The sequence below is a fragment of the Drosophila tropicalis genome, unplaced genomic scaffold, assembly GCF_018151085.1.
Source record: "Drosophila tropicalis isolate 14030-0801.00 unplaced genomic scaffold, ASM1815108v1 contig_47, whole genome shotgun sequence".
Classification (NCBI taxonomy): Eukaryota; Metazoa; Arthropoda; class Insecta; order Diptera; family Drosophilidae; genus Drosophila; species Drosophila tropicalis.
In genome coordinates this window covers 316216-332998 of record NW_027172936.1, presented here as the reverse complement: position 1 = coordinate 332998, position 16783 = coordinate 316216, and the positions used below count along the sequence as shown (strand labels likewise).

Below are 16783 nucleotides of genomic sequence, written 5' to 3'. Positions count from 1 at the left end.
AAGCACAGTAGGTTCAAGTGGCCTTTACGACACCAGGACAAAGCATGTTACGCGCGAGCCCAAGCAGATAACTGCCCACCTCACACCCGACCGACCGAGCCGTATAACACACGGCACGAATCGCATGGACAAATACACAATTAAAAAAACAGACAAACAAATAATACTATAGCTATCAAATAACTAAACAGGAAAGGAAAGATGTTTAAAGTATATTAATAGAAGACTCTGAGCCGATTACAGGGAATAGAAGGTTGTAATTAGAGCAAAGGACCCTAAAAGGTTCATGCATAGCATAGTTAGAAGAACAACGACTAAGGGATAAAGATATCAAAGGATGTCTACTCCGTCTACATGGTACCGACAGATTCACCTGAGCTAATAACTCAGGCGAGTCGATTGGTGATATCTCACCAATTAGGAGCTTGTGCATAAAAATGACACCAAGCTTAATTAAGGAAGGAAGTTAATCAAAAGAAGTCTACTAGAATACGAAGGCAAGTTGATATTGCGATCCCAGCTTAAGCCACGAAGTGCAAATAGCAAGAACTGATTTTGAACGGATCCAAGTCTAGTCTGGCGCGACTCATATTGAGGTGACCAAATTCAAGATCCATAATCTAAGATAGGACGGACAAGCGAAGAAAAAACAATTTTTATATTGTTGACTTAATCTATAATGACACTGTACCGCTAGTGTCTCCTGTGGTGACGCACAAATCACCATGGTTTACGCAGGGGCTGTCAAAACTGAAGAATCAGAAGTCTAGGTATTACAAAAAAAAAAAAAGTCAGACGTTTATTGCGGAGTCATTGTGTTTACCTTTACTTAAGGATAAGAAATAAACCGGATGTCACTATTTACAGAGGAATTCTTAAATTGTCAGCAATACCTAAACTGTTTGAGAAAGCTATGACGTCTCAAAAACAGCATTTATGTAAATCTATTTCTTTCCATACCAGCATGGGTTTGTAAGGAATAGATGTATCACAACTACACTGGTCGGCAAATATGTACATCCTTTCTAATCCAAGGTTTTAAAAAACAAATCAAACTGATGTCAAATATACAGATTTCAGTAAGGCTTTCGATTCGGTAAGCCATGCCTTACATTACATAAGCTGAATTGATTTTCCGGATGCTCTGATTGTTTGGATTTCTCAATATCTAAGCAATAGGAGGCCAGAGGGTTCTTTTTAGGTCCTACAAAAATACTTCATTAGTCCGCCCCATATTGGAGTATAGATCTGGTGTTTGGTCTCCTCAATATGAATTTTACCAAAACAAATAAGAACCTGTACAAAACAGTTTTTACTTTTTGCCCTTCGTGATTTGCGATGGGATACAAATGTACAACTTCCATTTTATTCTAGTCGACTTCAGTTAATCAACCTACCTTCTTGAGGTTGACTCTTCCGAGCTGTTGAGCCAGATTAATATTTCTGTTCCATCCATACTTTCTGTTTCAGTCATAAAGCATTATTGTTTTCTGAATAAGTCGCCCAAGGATGTAGATTTCTTATTATAATTACACTACATGGTCTATTATATCTGCAACGAACTCAAACGCTTTTAAAACTTCGGTGCGGCCGAAGTTTATATGCCCTTTCAAGTCTATTTTTTGTTAATCTTTCCTTCCCGTTTGTCGTTTACTGTTTTCGACAAAACGAAATTCGAATGGGAGCTGTATTATATCCTTATCCGCTTTCATCAAATTTGACACAATCATTTGTACATACACAAAACTAACAAATATTAATTTTTAAGACAATTGCTTAAAAAAAACAAAGTTGTTGAAAAAAGTCATTGTTTGTGACCTTCTGACCAAAAGTAATATATGGGCATTTCCGCGGTGTAGCTACAGACGTTCGTACACATTCAAAGTGAAAAAAAGTTAGACGCTATTTTAAATAATTTTTTACTTAATTGCCTTGATCTTTATTTAATACTCAAGAGAATATAAGATGTGGGGTAGTTTTTTTTTTTTTTAATTTTGAAAATTGTAACGCTGTTTGCACGGACAAAGACGGAAGTCTTTTTGGGAGAGATAGTTTTAGAGTAAAAAAAAATTTTAAGGATCATTCTTGAATGGTATTTTGAAAATATGTTTGTTTCATGTACAAAACTTTCATATTTTGGTTTGGAAAAATATATTAACTTTTTTAGCACGGACATGTCGAACGGGCATTTTTTTTCCATGAGGTAGTACAGATAACTTTTCTCATAAAATCAAATATATTTACGTTTTTTTCATTACATTTAAATCTAAAAGCAGTCACAAATTGCACAAGTATTGTAACAATATATAAATAAAAACATAAAAACAAAAAAAAAAAAATAAAATTTTCTCTGTCGATGCAGTTCAGCTTACCAAATGCACTGCATTTAAAACGGTAGCATGTCGCACATACCGTGTCGAACGGACAAACTTTAAAAATTTTTTAAAATTCGACTAACAAATTTTTTTCTTTTTTGGTTTTCCTTCCTTTTATAATTGAAAACTATATTTGCTCCCAACTTCTCAACTTCTCTTAATCTCTGGGTTTCTGCAATTTTTGCACATGTAAACTAATCCTCTTTTTCGGTGTCGAACGGAACTTATAAAAGTGTACAAAGAAAATTCGATAATTTACAAAAATATGCTGGTTGCATTATAATCCCGACTCTTTTTTTTTATTGATTGTAATATTAGACACATTTTTTGTTAAATATTTCACCTTGTAAAAGGTTATCTACAAAAGATAGATAATAAAGAAAAAAAGTTATTAAAAGTGCTCAAATAAAAAAAAAATACACAAAATATTAAAATTTAAACATTTATAAAAAAAAGAAAGTTTCAAGATGGTTTAATTTTTTTGCTCTTGCTCGACACTTCGGCGGTTATGCCCATAAAGCTGGGCAAATCATATACAAATTTCATAGACATAGCAAAAATATAAAATTAATAGACCGTATGTTTAAAGAAAATTATATTTCAAAACGCTTTAACAAGTTTTAAAGTGGACAAAATGTATGTAAAAAGCATGAATAACCTTATATGGGCCTAGATACTCGCTTGACAGCTTACTGCCTGCGACGAACTGTGTCCTCTTGACCGCAACCATATCTCCATATCTCCTTTCTCACGTCATAGCGGCCATTTCGTTTTACCTCAGTGACTTCATATGGGCCTAGATACTCGCTTGCCAGCTTACGTCCTGCGACGAACTGTGTCCTCTTGACCGCTACCATATCTCCCACTCTATAGCCGTGCTCATGCCGACGTTTTTTATTAAAATTCTTTTTATAAGCTTGTTGAGCGTTTTCAATGTTTTCTTTTGTTCGACGACGAAACTCTTCGCGCTCGATGTTAAACTGCGAAATGAGCTCTTCATTTAGGACCTCTAATAATCTTCCATCCGCGTTGTTATGCATTTTGGTCCCAAACATTACTTCAAACGGTGTTGACTTCAACGATGCATCCACATGGGAATTGATCGCTTTCTGGACCTGTGGCACAAACTTGTACCATTTAGCCGAATCATGAGCCAACAGCTTTGCGATAATACTCAGGATCGAACGATTTACTCTTTACCATTACCTCTGGCTACGCCTGTTGTTGTCCACACTTGCTCCACTTAGATGTAAATGCCACCCCTCTGTTGCTGATTATACGCCTTGGGAAACCCAATACAGCAGACCAGTCAGTGTCCTTTTTAATAACTTCTTCATAGCCGGTTGACTAAGTGGGTAAAAGCCATACAAATTTAGAAAAAGCATCCACAACCGTCAGAATATATTTGTATTGCTTCGCTGTCGCGTCCATCGGACCCAAATGATCTATTGCTGTTGGATTGAGTGCATCGTCTTTGCTGTCGAGAAATGCCCCACCTCATGCCACCCTTGGATGACGTCTCGTTCTATCAGTTTTGGAACGGCCAACAAATCATTGCACTTTACGACTTTATAAAGAAGACCACCTTTCAGCTTGAAATCTTAATATGGACGTTGATTTAGAATTTCCAATACTGCCTTGATGAAGTTGTCTTCCAGCTGCGCCTTTCTAATACGAGTAGTCAATTCCGTTGTTACGACCATGCTTGTGAGCGGAAAACGGCTAAAGAAGTCCACGTGTTTCATCTTATCACCCGGCCGGTGAAGTGCTTTAAAAGTGAAGTCTTCCATATGCAAAATCCATTGCGAGACTTCTCTTGGTATATCGCTTTTAATAGTTGTCTGTGCGTACCCAGGGATAAATTTTCGAAAAAACACCGTAAGTCCAAGAAAAGCTTGAACTGATTTTATGTCCTTTGGCGTAGAAAATCGACTGACGGCTGCTGTTTTCTCCTTGCCAGGCCAAAGTCGTCCGTTTTCAATAATATGGCCAAGAAAACTTATGCCTGGCTTCATGAAACTGCACTTCTCCCATTTCATCTTTAAGCCAAATTGGGCTGCCGTCTCGAGTACCATCTTTGTCCTTCGCATTCAAACGTCGGGCGTCGCGGCATACACAATTATGTCATCCATGTAGAGCTGCATTACCCCAGAGTTAATTAATTCTCGGATTTCTTCAAACGACTGCGATTGGAAATAACACGAACTTTATCAGCATTCTGAGGACAGTCCCGGGATATACATATGTCCGCTTGAAATTGCATTTAAACATTTTGTTTCGACGTCACATCTATTGCGCTTATGATTTCCCGATCCCCAGTTAAAGCAATACTCTTTTTTAGCTATTTGTCCGTTGTTCTGTTAAAAAAATTATTTTTGTTGCTCTTTATTGACCTCCTTTTCCGATAAGTTTAAACGATCATAAATATCGAACTCTTCTTTTAAAGCCTTGAAAGACTTACAACGATACATTGCAAACTTATACTCATTTTTTATATCCAGACCATTGACAACTTGGCTTATAACAGCGGCATCTTCAATATAACCAAGTGAAGCTAGCTTTTTTATTTGAAGTAAGTATTCATGCATAGTTTTACTGTTCTTTGTCTTTTTTTTTCTTGGAACAGCTGATGAATGTCAGCACTATTGTAGCTGCATGTAGATCACTCCACTAAGGCGCTTTTTAGTTGTTCATAATTACAAATATTCTCGGATTCTAGAAACAGTTGGGCTGCACCACTCATTTTAGCTCTGGCATAGCAATATTTCTGCTTCTCACTTAAATAATAAGCTTTGGCATTTCTTTCAAATATTTCCAGCCGCTTTTCCACTTGTATTGATTTTCCATCATATTCGCCCACAATTTTTCCAAAATTGACCGCTGAAATTTTCATTTGACCATCACGCTTCTCATCAAAAAGAACTTTTAGGCTCAGCAGTTGTATTATAGTATAGGATAGTTGAGACGTCGACATCTTTTCTTTTTTCCGCTTAGCTTCGAGAATTTTCTGGCGACGCTAGGGCGACCTCGAATTTCACAACTTTATGCAACTGATTTTAGGGTTTTCTTAGAAAGACCAAGCGTCTGTTTTGTTTAGAATAGTACAACTTAATGTTTTTGGCTACTTGTAACAACTTTAAACAACATTAACAACTTTTTAGCAGCATGTAACAACTTTTTTTCGCGATCGCATTTGAGTCTCTGTTTTTGATACGGGCGAGCCCCCAAATGTAAGGTTTAGATTAGTTTAATGTTCGTTTTAATAGTTATTTAATAGGTTCATGCTAATACAGGGAAAATATATATGATGCATGTCGCATAAATCGACATTTTAAACTTCGTATCACCCAGCAAACAGCCTAGAATCGTGCGTTGCCAGATATCTGGTATCTCTATTTTTTACATATATATGTTTTAACTTACATAATTCAGTATACTCGATTGTCCGGTTTTAAAGTCATATAATTTTCCATAATAAATTGACATTAGAAATAATAATGATAAAGTCTTAAATTCCATGTATTTATAAAAATTATAACTTAGTGGTTGTTGAAATAGCTATACAGACAACCTGCTCACTTTTGTGCTACCTTTTGAAAATTAACCTCGAACCGGCTTAGAGGTAAGGTTTGAATTTTTTTATGATCCATTGTAGAGCATCTGTGGAAGTTCTATAAAAAAATGAAGAAAGTAAGTCGACTCGTCGACTTGGGTACACCATACACCAGGTGAAACAAGTTTTTTTTTTAATTTCGAAAACCAAATGTATGTCTATTGTTTTTACATGCTTCATACTATGTGCTATCTCGCTCACTCTACAAACACTCGAGCACGGCCAATTCTGGCCTTGCGGACCGCTTAGTAAAATACGTTCATACGCATATTTTGCATGGTAGTTTGGTAGAAATAGATAAGATTAATTAGTCTGCCGAATTTGAACGCGATAGTCAAAAAACTGAAGGAGGAAATCGGTTTTTTCTAAATTATGGAGGCGGAAGTTGGCGTGGCAAAATATAAGAAGATGAATACTCTGCGCGCATACTAAGCCAGTTTGAACAATTGGTTTCTGCGCGCTAACTAAACGGGTATACAAACCAAATTTGATGTCTCTAGCTATTAATTATACTTTTTAAGAAAAACAGTCCTTTGTGATTCCTGGGGGAGTAAGGCGGCGTGTCCGAAATTTCAATTAACTCTATACATTTACATACTACACGAGTATACATACCAAATTTGGTGGCTCTAGCTCTTAGATTAAAAACGACTGGTCAAGTAGTTTTTGCGCTAGGGTCGTCACTGACTTGGCAAATATCATTCGCAAGAAAGTCAGAATGAAAATGTCTTCGGCAGTTTGTATAAAATTTTATAAAATATTGGTGCATGGTACAAATATATTTTAAGTTTTAGACAACCCGAGTTACATAACTTTATTTGGAAGCATCACACTGATATGCAACGGTATGTTCCGCGAGCACTTAATATTGTCCCACCAGTTTTAAATTTTTGTGAGATTATTATACCCTTGCAGAGGGTATTATAAAATTGGTCAGATGTTTGTAACGCACAGAAGGAGACGTTTCCGACCCCATAAAGTATATATATTCTTGATCAGCATGAGAAGCTAAGTCGATATAGCCATGTCCGTCTGTCCGTCTGTCCGTCTGTCCGTCTGTCCGTCGGTGCGTACGCGTTTTACTCAGCCATCTTAAGAGCTATCGGGATGAAATTTTTTTTGGGAGCTTTTTTTTTACCCGGGTGAGATAAAGTATGAAAATCTTTGGGATCGGACTACTATATCATATAGCTCTGGAACAAAAATTTTTGCAAAAATTGGAGTATCCCCATGAAATTTACCAATATAATAGAATTTGATATAAAATCTCAGATCCCAAAATTTGACCCTGATCGGATAAATAGAACACAAGTTACAGTCTATATAAATCGGTTCAATCGCTGCCGGCAGCTCTGCTTGCTGCCTACTACGTCACCATCTGTTAACAGAGCACATGCATACACACACAGACGCAACGCTACATAAACTGTATGTGTATGCGTGCGTTGCTTTGCTTAGGGAATGAGGGAAGAAGAAGAACAAATTGTACATAGTATGAAGAGTAAAATTGTTTTGTTTGTATATTAATGAATTGAGTTGCAGAAAAGAAATTTTGAACATGTGAAATTATTATTGTCAAGGACTGCAAGGGTATATAAACTTCGGCATAGCCGAATTTAACTTCTTTGATATTTTTTAGACTAAAACTTGTAAAAAAAAAGCCAGCCACTAATATACATGTTATGTTTATGTTCTTTTGTTTAATTAGATTTAACAATATCCCTTTTGTATTTCTGATTCTTAATCGTCTACTGTTACCCTCTTTAAAATTTTTTAAGTTAAGATATTTCTTACCTGGGGAAATTCTTCATATTTTTTCCCCACACACGTTTTTTTCACAGCGTCCTTAAATTCTTGATTTGAAATTTTCCCATCCTGTAAAAATAATAAATATGATTTAAAATTAGACAAATTTTTAAAATATAACTTTTTTAACACCTTTGCAAAAGGGGTATATTAATTTGGGCATATTTTGTATTAATTAATTAAAGACACAGCATATCCAACCATATAATATGTAGCGTTGATTTAATGATCTTTACTATATTTATTAATTCATTAATATTTGAATTGTTTGATGACAATCGAGTTCAATATATTGTTAAGATTTAAACATACTTATAAAAATAACACTGGACCTCTCTTTGCGAATAAATTACGGCAGGGGTAGGCACCCATAGGCACTTTACTTCGGCATATGATCGCTTTACCATCTGTGTGTATGCCGAAATCAACACGAAGTACACTTGAGAGCGTTAAAACAGAATTAGTCTATTGCAGCATTTCGACGCGAGCGCATCTACATATGTCGCGTTGTTGGATAAATGCACATGAAAAAATTGATTTGAGGGTTGTTTTCTCATTTATTTTCTTGCAGCAGATCATCGATTGTGCCATATTTTTATCACTTTTCATTTTTCGCAGTGTAAAGCACACACATACACTGACAGCTTGCGCTGGCTCTCTTTATGCCTACCCCTGAATTACGGCCTCTTTAAAAAGCTCTCTCTCAACTTATATAATGATCCTATGCCCTGATCTCTCTACTACAGGGCCCGGCACAAAGAGAGCGCTAAAAATGTAGTTGTATGTGTTGTTCATGTGTGTTCTCTCAACAAAGCGTCTGCGATCTTCTTGCGTGAAAATGCTGAGGGAAACTAAGGAGGACTTCGAACGTGTTCGTCCCCCGGGGGATATGAGTGCCGGGCTCTGCTCTACTACTACTAGAATGTTCGGCCACTACGTGTTTGTCTTCTCTCTTCTATCACTTTGGATTGCTCGCTCTCAATACCATTTCCCGCATATATACATTTTTTATTAGGAAGCCTAGACAAGTTTTTATATATCGAGCGTAATTTGCGACAATGATGTATGCGCCAGGAGAGCGTTTGTAAAAATTATTTTTAAATTCGTTAAGTGTGTCGTGTATCGCTTACGTTATTATTGACAGGCCAATATCTCCATAAAAGTAAGATGAAGTGAGTAAGTCGTCTCTTCAACTTAAAAACACCATGTACCAGTAAAACAAATAAATTTTTGATTTATAATAACAAATGCATTTATGTATTTATAAAAAAGCATAACTGAGTATCTCACCAGCCAACGGCCAACTTCGATTTGGATAAATTTGGTAAGTTGCTGGATATTAATAGCAAATTTATGTGTGCCAAATTTGATTTCATAAAATATGGAGTATATGGAGTCTCTAGCTAGAATAGTCTTTCAGATAAATTCGGGGCGCAAAGGAGCGTGGCAAAAATTTAAAATAAACTCGATCAGTTTACCACATACCACAGGAGCCTTCATACAAAATTTGGTGGCTTTATCTCTTATAGACTCCGAAATTTTCGAACGGGCGGACGGATGCAGAGACGGGCATGGCTAGATCGACTCGTCTGTTAATACTAATCAAGAATATATGTACTTTATGGGGTCGGAAAAGTTTCCTTCTGCCTGCTAAATATATTTTGGCGACTTTATACTTTAAAATTTTAAATATTTTAGTTGGAGATGCTGGTGGTGTTTATACACATGTTGGCTAAAAATAAAATTTTGGATACGTTTTTGTCGCAAATTTTTGTCTCGATATTTACATATGTCCATCCGTACGTTTTGATCAATATCACAAGTTTGCAACTCTGAAAAGGGGACACCTTAAAGCATATGTAAAATTTAGTAAAAATTAAGTATGTCGACTCGCCGACTTGAGTGTACCATACACCAAGTTAAACAAACATTTCAAATTTCGAAAACCAAATGTATGTCTATTAAATTGTTATACCCTTACAAAAAGGGTATATTAATTTTGGTCAGAAGTGTGCAACGCATAGAACGAAGCATCTCCGACCATACATAGTATATATATTCTTGATCAGCACGAAGAGACGAGTTCAACTAGCCATGTCCGTCCGTCCGTCTGGATCAACGCAAACTCCTCCTAGACCGTAAGAGCTACAGAGCTGATTTGAATTTTGAATTTGAATCTTGCACGTAGGCTTGTATACACTGCAGGGGTTGTATACCTCGGATTCAGCCGGATCGGACCACTATATCATATAGCTCCCATACAAACCCCAAAGTCACGAACAGTGACTTTTCTCAATAACTTTGTTATTTTCTATTTTATTATCGTGAAACTTAATATTAGGTTTAATTAAGGTTATTACGCTTATAATCGACTATGCCAAGTTTGATCAAGATGGGGTGACTATATCATATAGCTCCCATAGGAACGATCGGGCGATAACAGTGACTTTTGTAAATAACTTCGTTACTTTTAAAGTGATTGTTTTCAAATTAAACATTTCTTAATTTAATATATCTGTTAATGACTGTGTCGAATTTGATAAAGATCGGGTGACTATATCATATAGCTTCCATAGGAACGATCGGTGGAAAACAGTGACTTTGATCAATATCTTCGTTATTTCCTATGATTGTAGGCCATTCTTTCGCAAACATAAGTCTTTTAGATAAAACGTTCTTCCACATTGATGGCTAATAGGTAAGGAAAGAGTTACCAAAAAAGTTGCAAGGGTATACAGACTTTGACGCGGTCGAAGTTAGTCCCGGCCCTCTGGTTTTTACATGCCTCATACCATATGCTATCTCGCTCACTCTACAAACACACGAGCACTTTAGCGCCGCCACTAGCCAACGGCCAATTCTGGCCTTGTGGATCGCGTAGTAAAATACGTTCATACGCATATTTTGCATGTTTCTAGTCCGATTTCGATAAATAGTTTGGTAGAAATAGATAAGATTAATTGGTCTGCAGAATTTGATTGTGAAAGTCAAAAAACTACAGGAGGAAATCGGTTTTTTCTAAATTATGGAGGCCAAAATATGAAATAGCGATATATGGGCTAAGCCAGTGTACATACTAAATTTGGTGACTTTAGCTTTGTTAGTTTCTGATAAAATCGGACATGGCTAGATCGACTCGGATGTTGATCCTGATCATGAATATATATACTTTATAGGGTCGGAGAAGCTTCCTTCTTCCTGTTACATACATTTTGGCGACTTTAATATACCATTTCACCCTATGGGTATATGGTATAAAAATTAAGAAATTGAAAAAATGGACAACTATCTACAACGAATGTTTTTCACTTCTTAATGTGCCTGTCATAAGGCGTTAAATAGCCCAAGGATGTAGATTTCTTATTATAATTACACTACATGATCTAACATATATTCAACTGATTCAAACGCTTTAAGAACCAGAGGGTTACGTTCGGAGCGGCCGAAGTTTATTATGCCCTTGTAAGTCTGTATTTCGTTAATCTTTCCTTCCCGTTTGCCGTCAACAACGAAATATACATTTTTATGACAATTGCGTAAAAAGTAACGAAGTTATTGCTAAATGTTACTGTTTCCGACAAATCGTTCGAATGGGAGCTGTATGAGATCCTTATCCACTTTCATCAAATTTGACACAAACAAAACTAATTAATATTAATTTTTAAGACAACAGCTTAAAAAATAACAAAGTTATTGAGAAAAGTCACTGTTTGTGTTACTTCATTAGTCCGTCCTATTTCTTTGCATATGGTCACCTCAATATGACACAAACCAAAGTAAAATTGAACTATGTAGTTCAAAAGCAATTTCTGTTTTTTCCTCTTCGCGGTCTAAAATGGGATCGTAATATCGATTTGCCATCCTATTGCAGTAGGCTTCTTTTTAATCAATGTTCCTTCTCTCCTCTATATATACCTAGAATAACTTTAATTCTTCTATCTTTAAAATACTGTATCTCTAACTATGCTTTACATGAACCCTTTTAAGTCTTATGCTCTGTCTATAATCTTTTTTACCCCGTAATCAGATAAAAAAGGCTTCACTTTTCTAAAAATCTCTATTCTATCACATTTAGCTCGTATTTAGCTGTAGTTAATTATAATTTAACTTATTGTTTTCTTATTTGTCTGCGCGTTTCGTAGTTCGCGGTTCTTCATCGGACGGCCGTATGTCGATACGGCTACAACTTACGATTGGTCGGGCGAGAAGTGGAAAGTTCTATGCTTGTGCTTGCGCGGAACAGGTATCGTTACATTATATAAAGAAATTCAGAATAACGCTTGCACTTATTGAAACTATAGAACTCCTTGGGGACAGAAACATATGGTATTTTCAACATTCTTCTTCAATATGATTCTATGTGACAATTAAAATTTCTTCCTTAGATTAAATTCAATAACTTAACTTAATGATTATGTGTTTGATCTAGCCTGAAACACAGGATTCTTGGCCAGAGATTGAGCACTCAAATTGTCTCCGAACAATTTCGTAGATGTCCAAGCGTCTCCACGTCCAATCTCGTTCAACAGTCGCATATCTTACGATTTGCAGTTGTTCACACACCGCCCCAATCTGGGTCAGCGTCTTCATTTCCAACAGAGCCTCATTGTCCTTATATATAGCAGTCTTCCAGAATGAAGACAAGCGTCCAGACACTCCATTCAGCTACTCCATTCTGTTGAGGGATTCATTGAACCGTCAACTGACGCACAATTCCATTATCCTTTAAGTACTCATCAAAATGCCTATTGAAGAACTACCGGCCGTTGTCACTTCTTTTAGCCTTTTTCAGCTATCTCTTTAAATTCGGCGGGAGAGTTTTAACCGATGTTAAAGGCAGATAGGCTGGTGGAGCAACTGTACAAACTTTGGCGGCGGGAGAGTTTTAAACGATCTTAAAGGCAGTTTGGCTAGTGGAGCAGCTGTAGTCGGCAGTCGGAATGTTTTGGTGTTTGGCGTTTTCGAAGCCGTAATATCGAAAGTATAACAAAAATATCTAGTGATATCGTTGCAAACAATGTGTCTAGTCGCAAGTAGGCAACAAAGATCAGCGACCGAGCAAAAACACAGTCAGCAGAAGTGCAATGAAACAGTTGCAAAGAGGCAGCGGAGCAACAACGTAGTTGCAGAGACGAAAAGGATCAGGCACCAAGTGGCCGCAGAAGCAGATCAAACATGCGAGCGGAGTCCGAACGAGTTTAAGAAGAGGCGAGCGGAGGCAAAGCATGGTTTTCTAACAATTTAAACAAAACGTCGCGACGTGGGGCCTTTTGGCGATTTTAGAAATTTAAAAATCTTATGATAAAGTATACCTTAAGCTTCAAAATTAATGTTTGCCAAAAGTGCTGGGTTTTCGCGGTGCTGTAATATTTAAGGTCAAAACCAGAAAATATTTCCAAGCATGTTTTTTCTTTAAAACTGGAGCGAAACCCGGTTTTTTTCAATCACAAACCGAATTTATCATTATTTTAAACGACTTTGTAACATTTTTAATGTTTTATTTTAATTTTCTAACATAATTACAAAACGTAAAAAATATATATTTTTCCATTTTTTTTAGGTTAATTTTTTTAATTTTTAATAATTTTTAATATTTACATCAATGTCTTATAAACTTAATATTTCGGGACTATAGATGTTATTTTCCAAATTCTTTCGTGATCGCACGTGTCTCAGTGATGCAAAAAGTGGGTCCGAAGAGGCTGCCAGCATTAGTGTATCTGAATCTTTTGTAGTCCATGTTTTTACATTCCTGTGCCTCTTCGGATAGCTCTCCAATTGGTAAACACTGATATTTTATTAAATCCTTTCCGTGAGCCGGCTGGATGGTTGAACATCTTCCTGCTCCGAATCTACGAATGTCGTATACTCCTCAAACCAAACTTAATTTTTTCACAAAATTTGCCAGATTTCTGCCGCTTGCGATCCATTTTCGCCTTAAGTTACATTGTGTATATTTGATTTTTACCTTAAGCTCCGTACTAGCGTTTTCGAATGAAACGACCATCTCCTTCAGCAATCCCATTTCAAAATCACTCTTTAACAACATTTTGGCACAAATAAATAAAACTGTCTTGAATTATATTGACAAATACTATTCAGTCCGAATTTAAGGTGTTTCCGGAGTTAAAAATAAACTGTCGCAAACGAGGGGAACAATTAGCCCTTTATGTTATATTTCTTGAATTAACTAGGTGGAACGAAAAATCGGTATTGCCCTTTGCAAATACTACCTGTTTATATATATGCCTTTATACAATGTTGAATTGCAAATTACCTGCTTCAAGGCAGGTAACTGTTATTTAAGTTGATTAAAAATTTGTTTTAGTTGTAGGTTGGTCGTTTTTATTTCCATTTACCTAATTGGATGTAAGTATGAAGTTTTTTACCTAATTAATAAATTAATAAATTAATAAATATGAAGTTTTTACCTAATTAATAAATTAATAAATTAGGTAAAAAACTTCATATGTACATCCAATTAGGTAAATGGAAATAAAAACGACCAACCTACAACTAAAACAAATTTTTAATCAACGTAAATAACATTTACCTGCCTTGAAGCAGGTAATTTGCAATTCAACATTGTATAAAGGCATATATAAACAGGTAGTATTTGCAAAACAACATTACGCAATGTTATCATTTAAATACAAAGAAGCTACAGGCAAATATGCATGCGCTCTTCTTCTTCCTTATACCTGCAGCGCATTTTTTAGGCAAGGTTGTCTTAGTTTTATGGCTTACGCATCATTGCCGCAGGTCTCCGCATATTGGGACCATATACATATGATAAATATTATATTTAATATTTCACCTACCTATTGTATGTAGTCTGGTTACTGGTTACTTGTTAGTTGTATTCCACCAAAGGTAAAAAATGTCAATATTTAGTACATTTTTTAAACGCGTCTAGTTCAATAACGATTTAAGTAATTATTAAAATTTATGAAACATGCTATTAATAAAGAACATACTTTTCAGAAAAAGTCCAAGATCGATTGTTGAAATCGCCCAATATTCAGTTTTAAAGTTGCGATTTTTTTTAAATTATCATTTTTTCAAATTTACTAAAAATGTCTCAACTTTGGGCGCCTCTAGCACCCATAAATCTCAACCGCTTTCAATTTTTTTGGATTCATAATCTCTGAAGTATTCCCTATCGATTGCATATATCATTATTGATAAACGCGATCATGATAAAACTGATTTTTGCAACGCTATCCGAGCAGAGGCATTTGGCGGCCCTTTGCAAAATGTTTAAGAATAAACATCGTGTTCATCTTAAATGGCTTCACCAAATCAGATTGAAGAAAGAATTATACAAAACGAGAGAAAAACATAGAACAAAAATAAGTCATAAAGGTTCATATGACAATTATTGCTTAATTCCAAACAAAACATGCATCCACAATCTGTGGAAAACACTTAAGATTGTATCAGCGGCGCAGTATCAAGTATCCGACGCTGAGCATGAAATTTAAACAATTTTCAATTTCAGTTCATATTTTGAATTCAAGGAATGAAGATCGTGTTTTTAGTTGCAGTGCTAAATTCCTCTTAATTTTTGGTCTTTCGCCCCGGATAGATCATGTTTGGTCCTTCGATAAAAAAAGAACTCTGTAGTTTTCCCCCACTAGTGGTAAGATACTCAGAGAGTGAATCAGCTCCTTAAAGGCTGAATTCTTATGCAAGTGTTAATACTAAGATCAGCTGTAGGTAGCAAAATAAAAATAAAGAGACTGAGTAAAAAATAAAAGCAAAATATTGCGTAATATATAAAAAGTGCGTGCGTTCAATTTTAAAGGCAGTTTGGCTAGCGGAGCAACTGTAGTAATTTCGGCAAAGAGCGAAGAAACGCAAGGGGGCCGCAGAAATGCGCAAGCCTTAACTTGCCTTATTAAATAATTATAAATATAAGCCTCTATCAGCATGTTGATGTACGAAAGTGCAACTTGCGAACTTACTAATTATTTGATAGGCTTTTACTAACAATGTGGTTTGAGATTTCAATAAAAAAAAAACTTCATTTTATTATGATTATAAAAATATCAAATGTAGGTATATCTGAATTGTGAGCCAACCACATACTCAAACAATAAGGCTGCATATTGTTCACTAATAAGTGTTAGAGAAGGAGGTAGGGTTACACACCAGGGTAATGCAGTTACAAGCACTAGATCCTAGAAACAGATATAAGGAATCAATGGATACTTAATCACAAAAAATTGCTCCAGTATGCTCCAGGTTTCGATCATCACTGTTTCGGAGATAAAATACACAAAGGGTGTTAAAGATAATTGCCAAAATTATAGCCATAGAAGAGGCAGAATAACCAGGCACTAGTAAGTCGGTGGGAGAACATTACAGAGATGTTTGAAAATAGCAAAGGAGAGTCGTGCGGGGATGCGACCTCTAGTAATGAACACGCTAATGTTAACCAGGAGATATTTTTGGAGAGAGCCCAACAGCTCCAGGAATTTTGGATAGAGTAGTCAAAGATTTACCCACTATAGACAATTCAACAGGCAATGAGACATGCATAGTATATGTTAATAAGATCAATTATTTATGGGAGAAAGTTCAGACGTGCCAGGTATTGACAAATGATGCAAGACTTAAGAATGCTGTGGATAATTTAGAATTCGATATCCGTAATTCACTATCAGTGTTAGCAATGAAAATAAACAATAGGAAAAATTGTAAGAGTAAGAATGTAACCGTGAGAAGCGAATTACCGGTGTTGCCAAAGATTCAGGTATCCACATTTTCTGGAGAGGCTAGAAAATGGGACCTGTTTGTGGAATTAATTACGGAATTAATTGAAAAAAGAGAAGATTTAAGTTTCTTAAGTTCAATTATTTAAATCTGCGTTAAAAGGCAAAGTAAGGTGGCTTATCTATTGTCAGGTTCAGCTGACAATTATAGTGCCGCTTTGGATCTGATAACCAAGCGGTATGAAAATAATCGGAGGATATTTTCCGAACAA

The 16783-nt window shown here is 35.8% G+C and overlaps 1 protein-coding gene across 1 annotated transcript in view; it reads right to left on the bottom strand.

Moving 5' to 3' along the window:
- Scp1 (Sarcoplasmic calcium-binding protein 1) overlaps nucleotides 1-16783 on the bottom strand; it is a 107233-nt gene that overhangs the window by 28238 nt on the left and 62212 nt on the right. The window contains exon 4 of the mRNA XM_068287338.1: nucleotides 7783-7863. Within this exon, the coding sequence (XP_068143439.1) occupies nucleotides 7783-7863 (81 nt within the window). The remainder of the gene's footprint in view (nucleotides 1-7782; nucleotides 7864-16783) is intronic.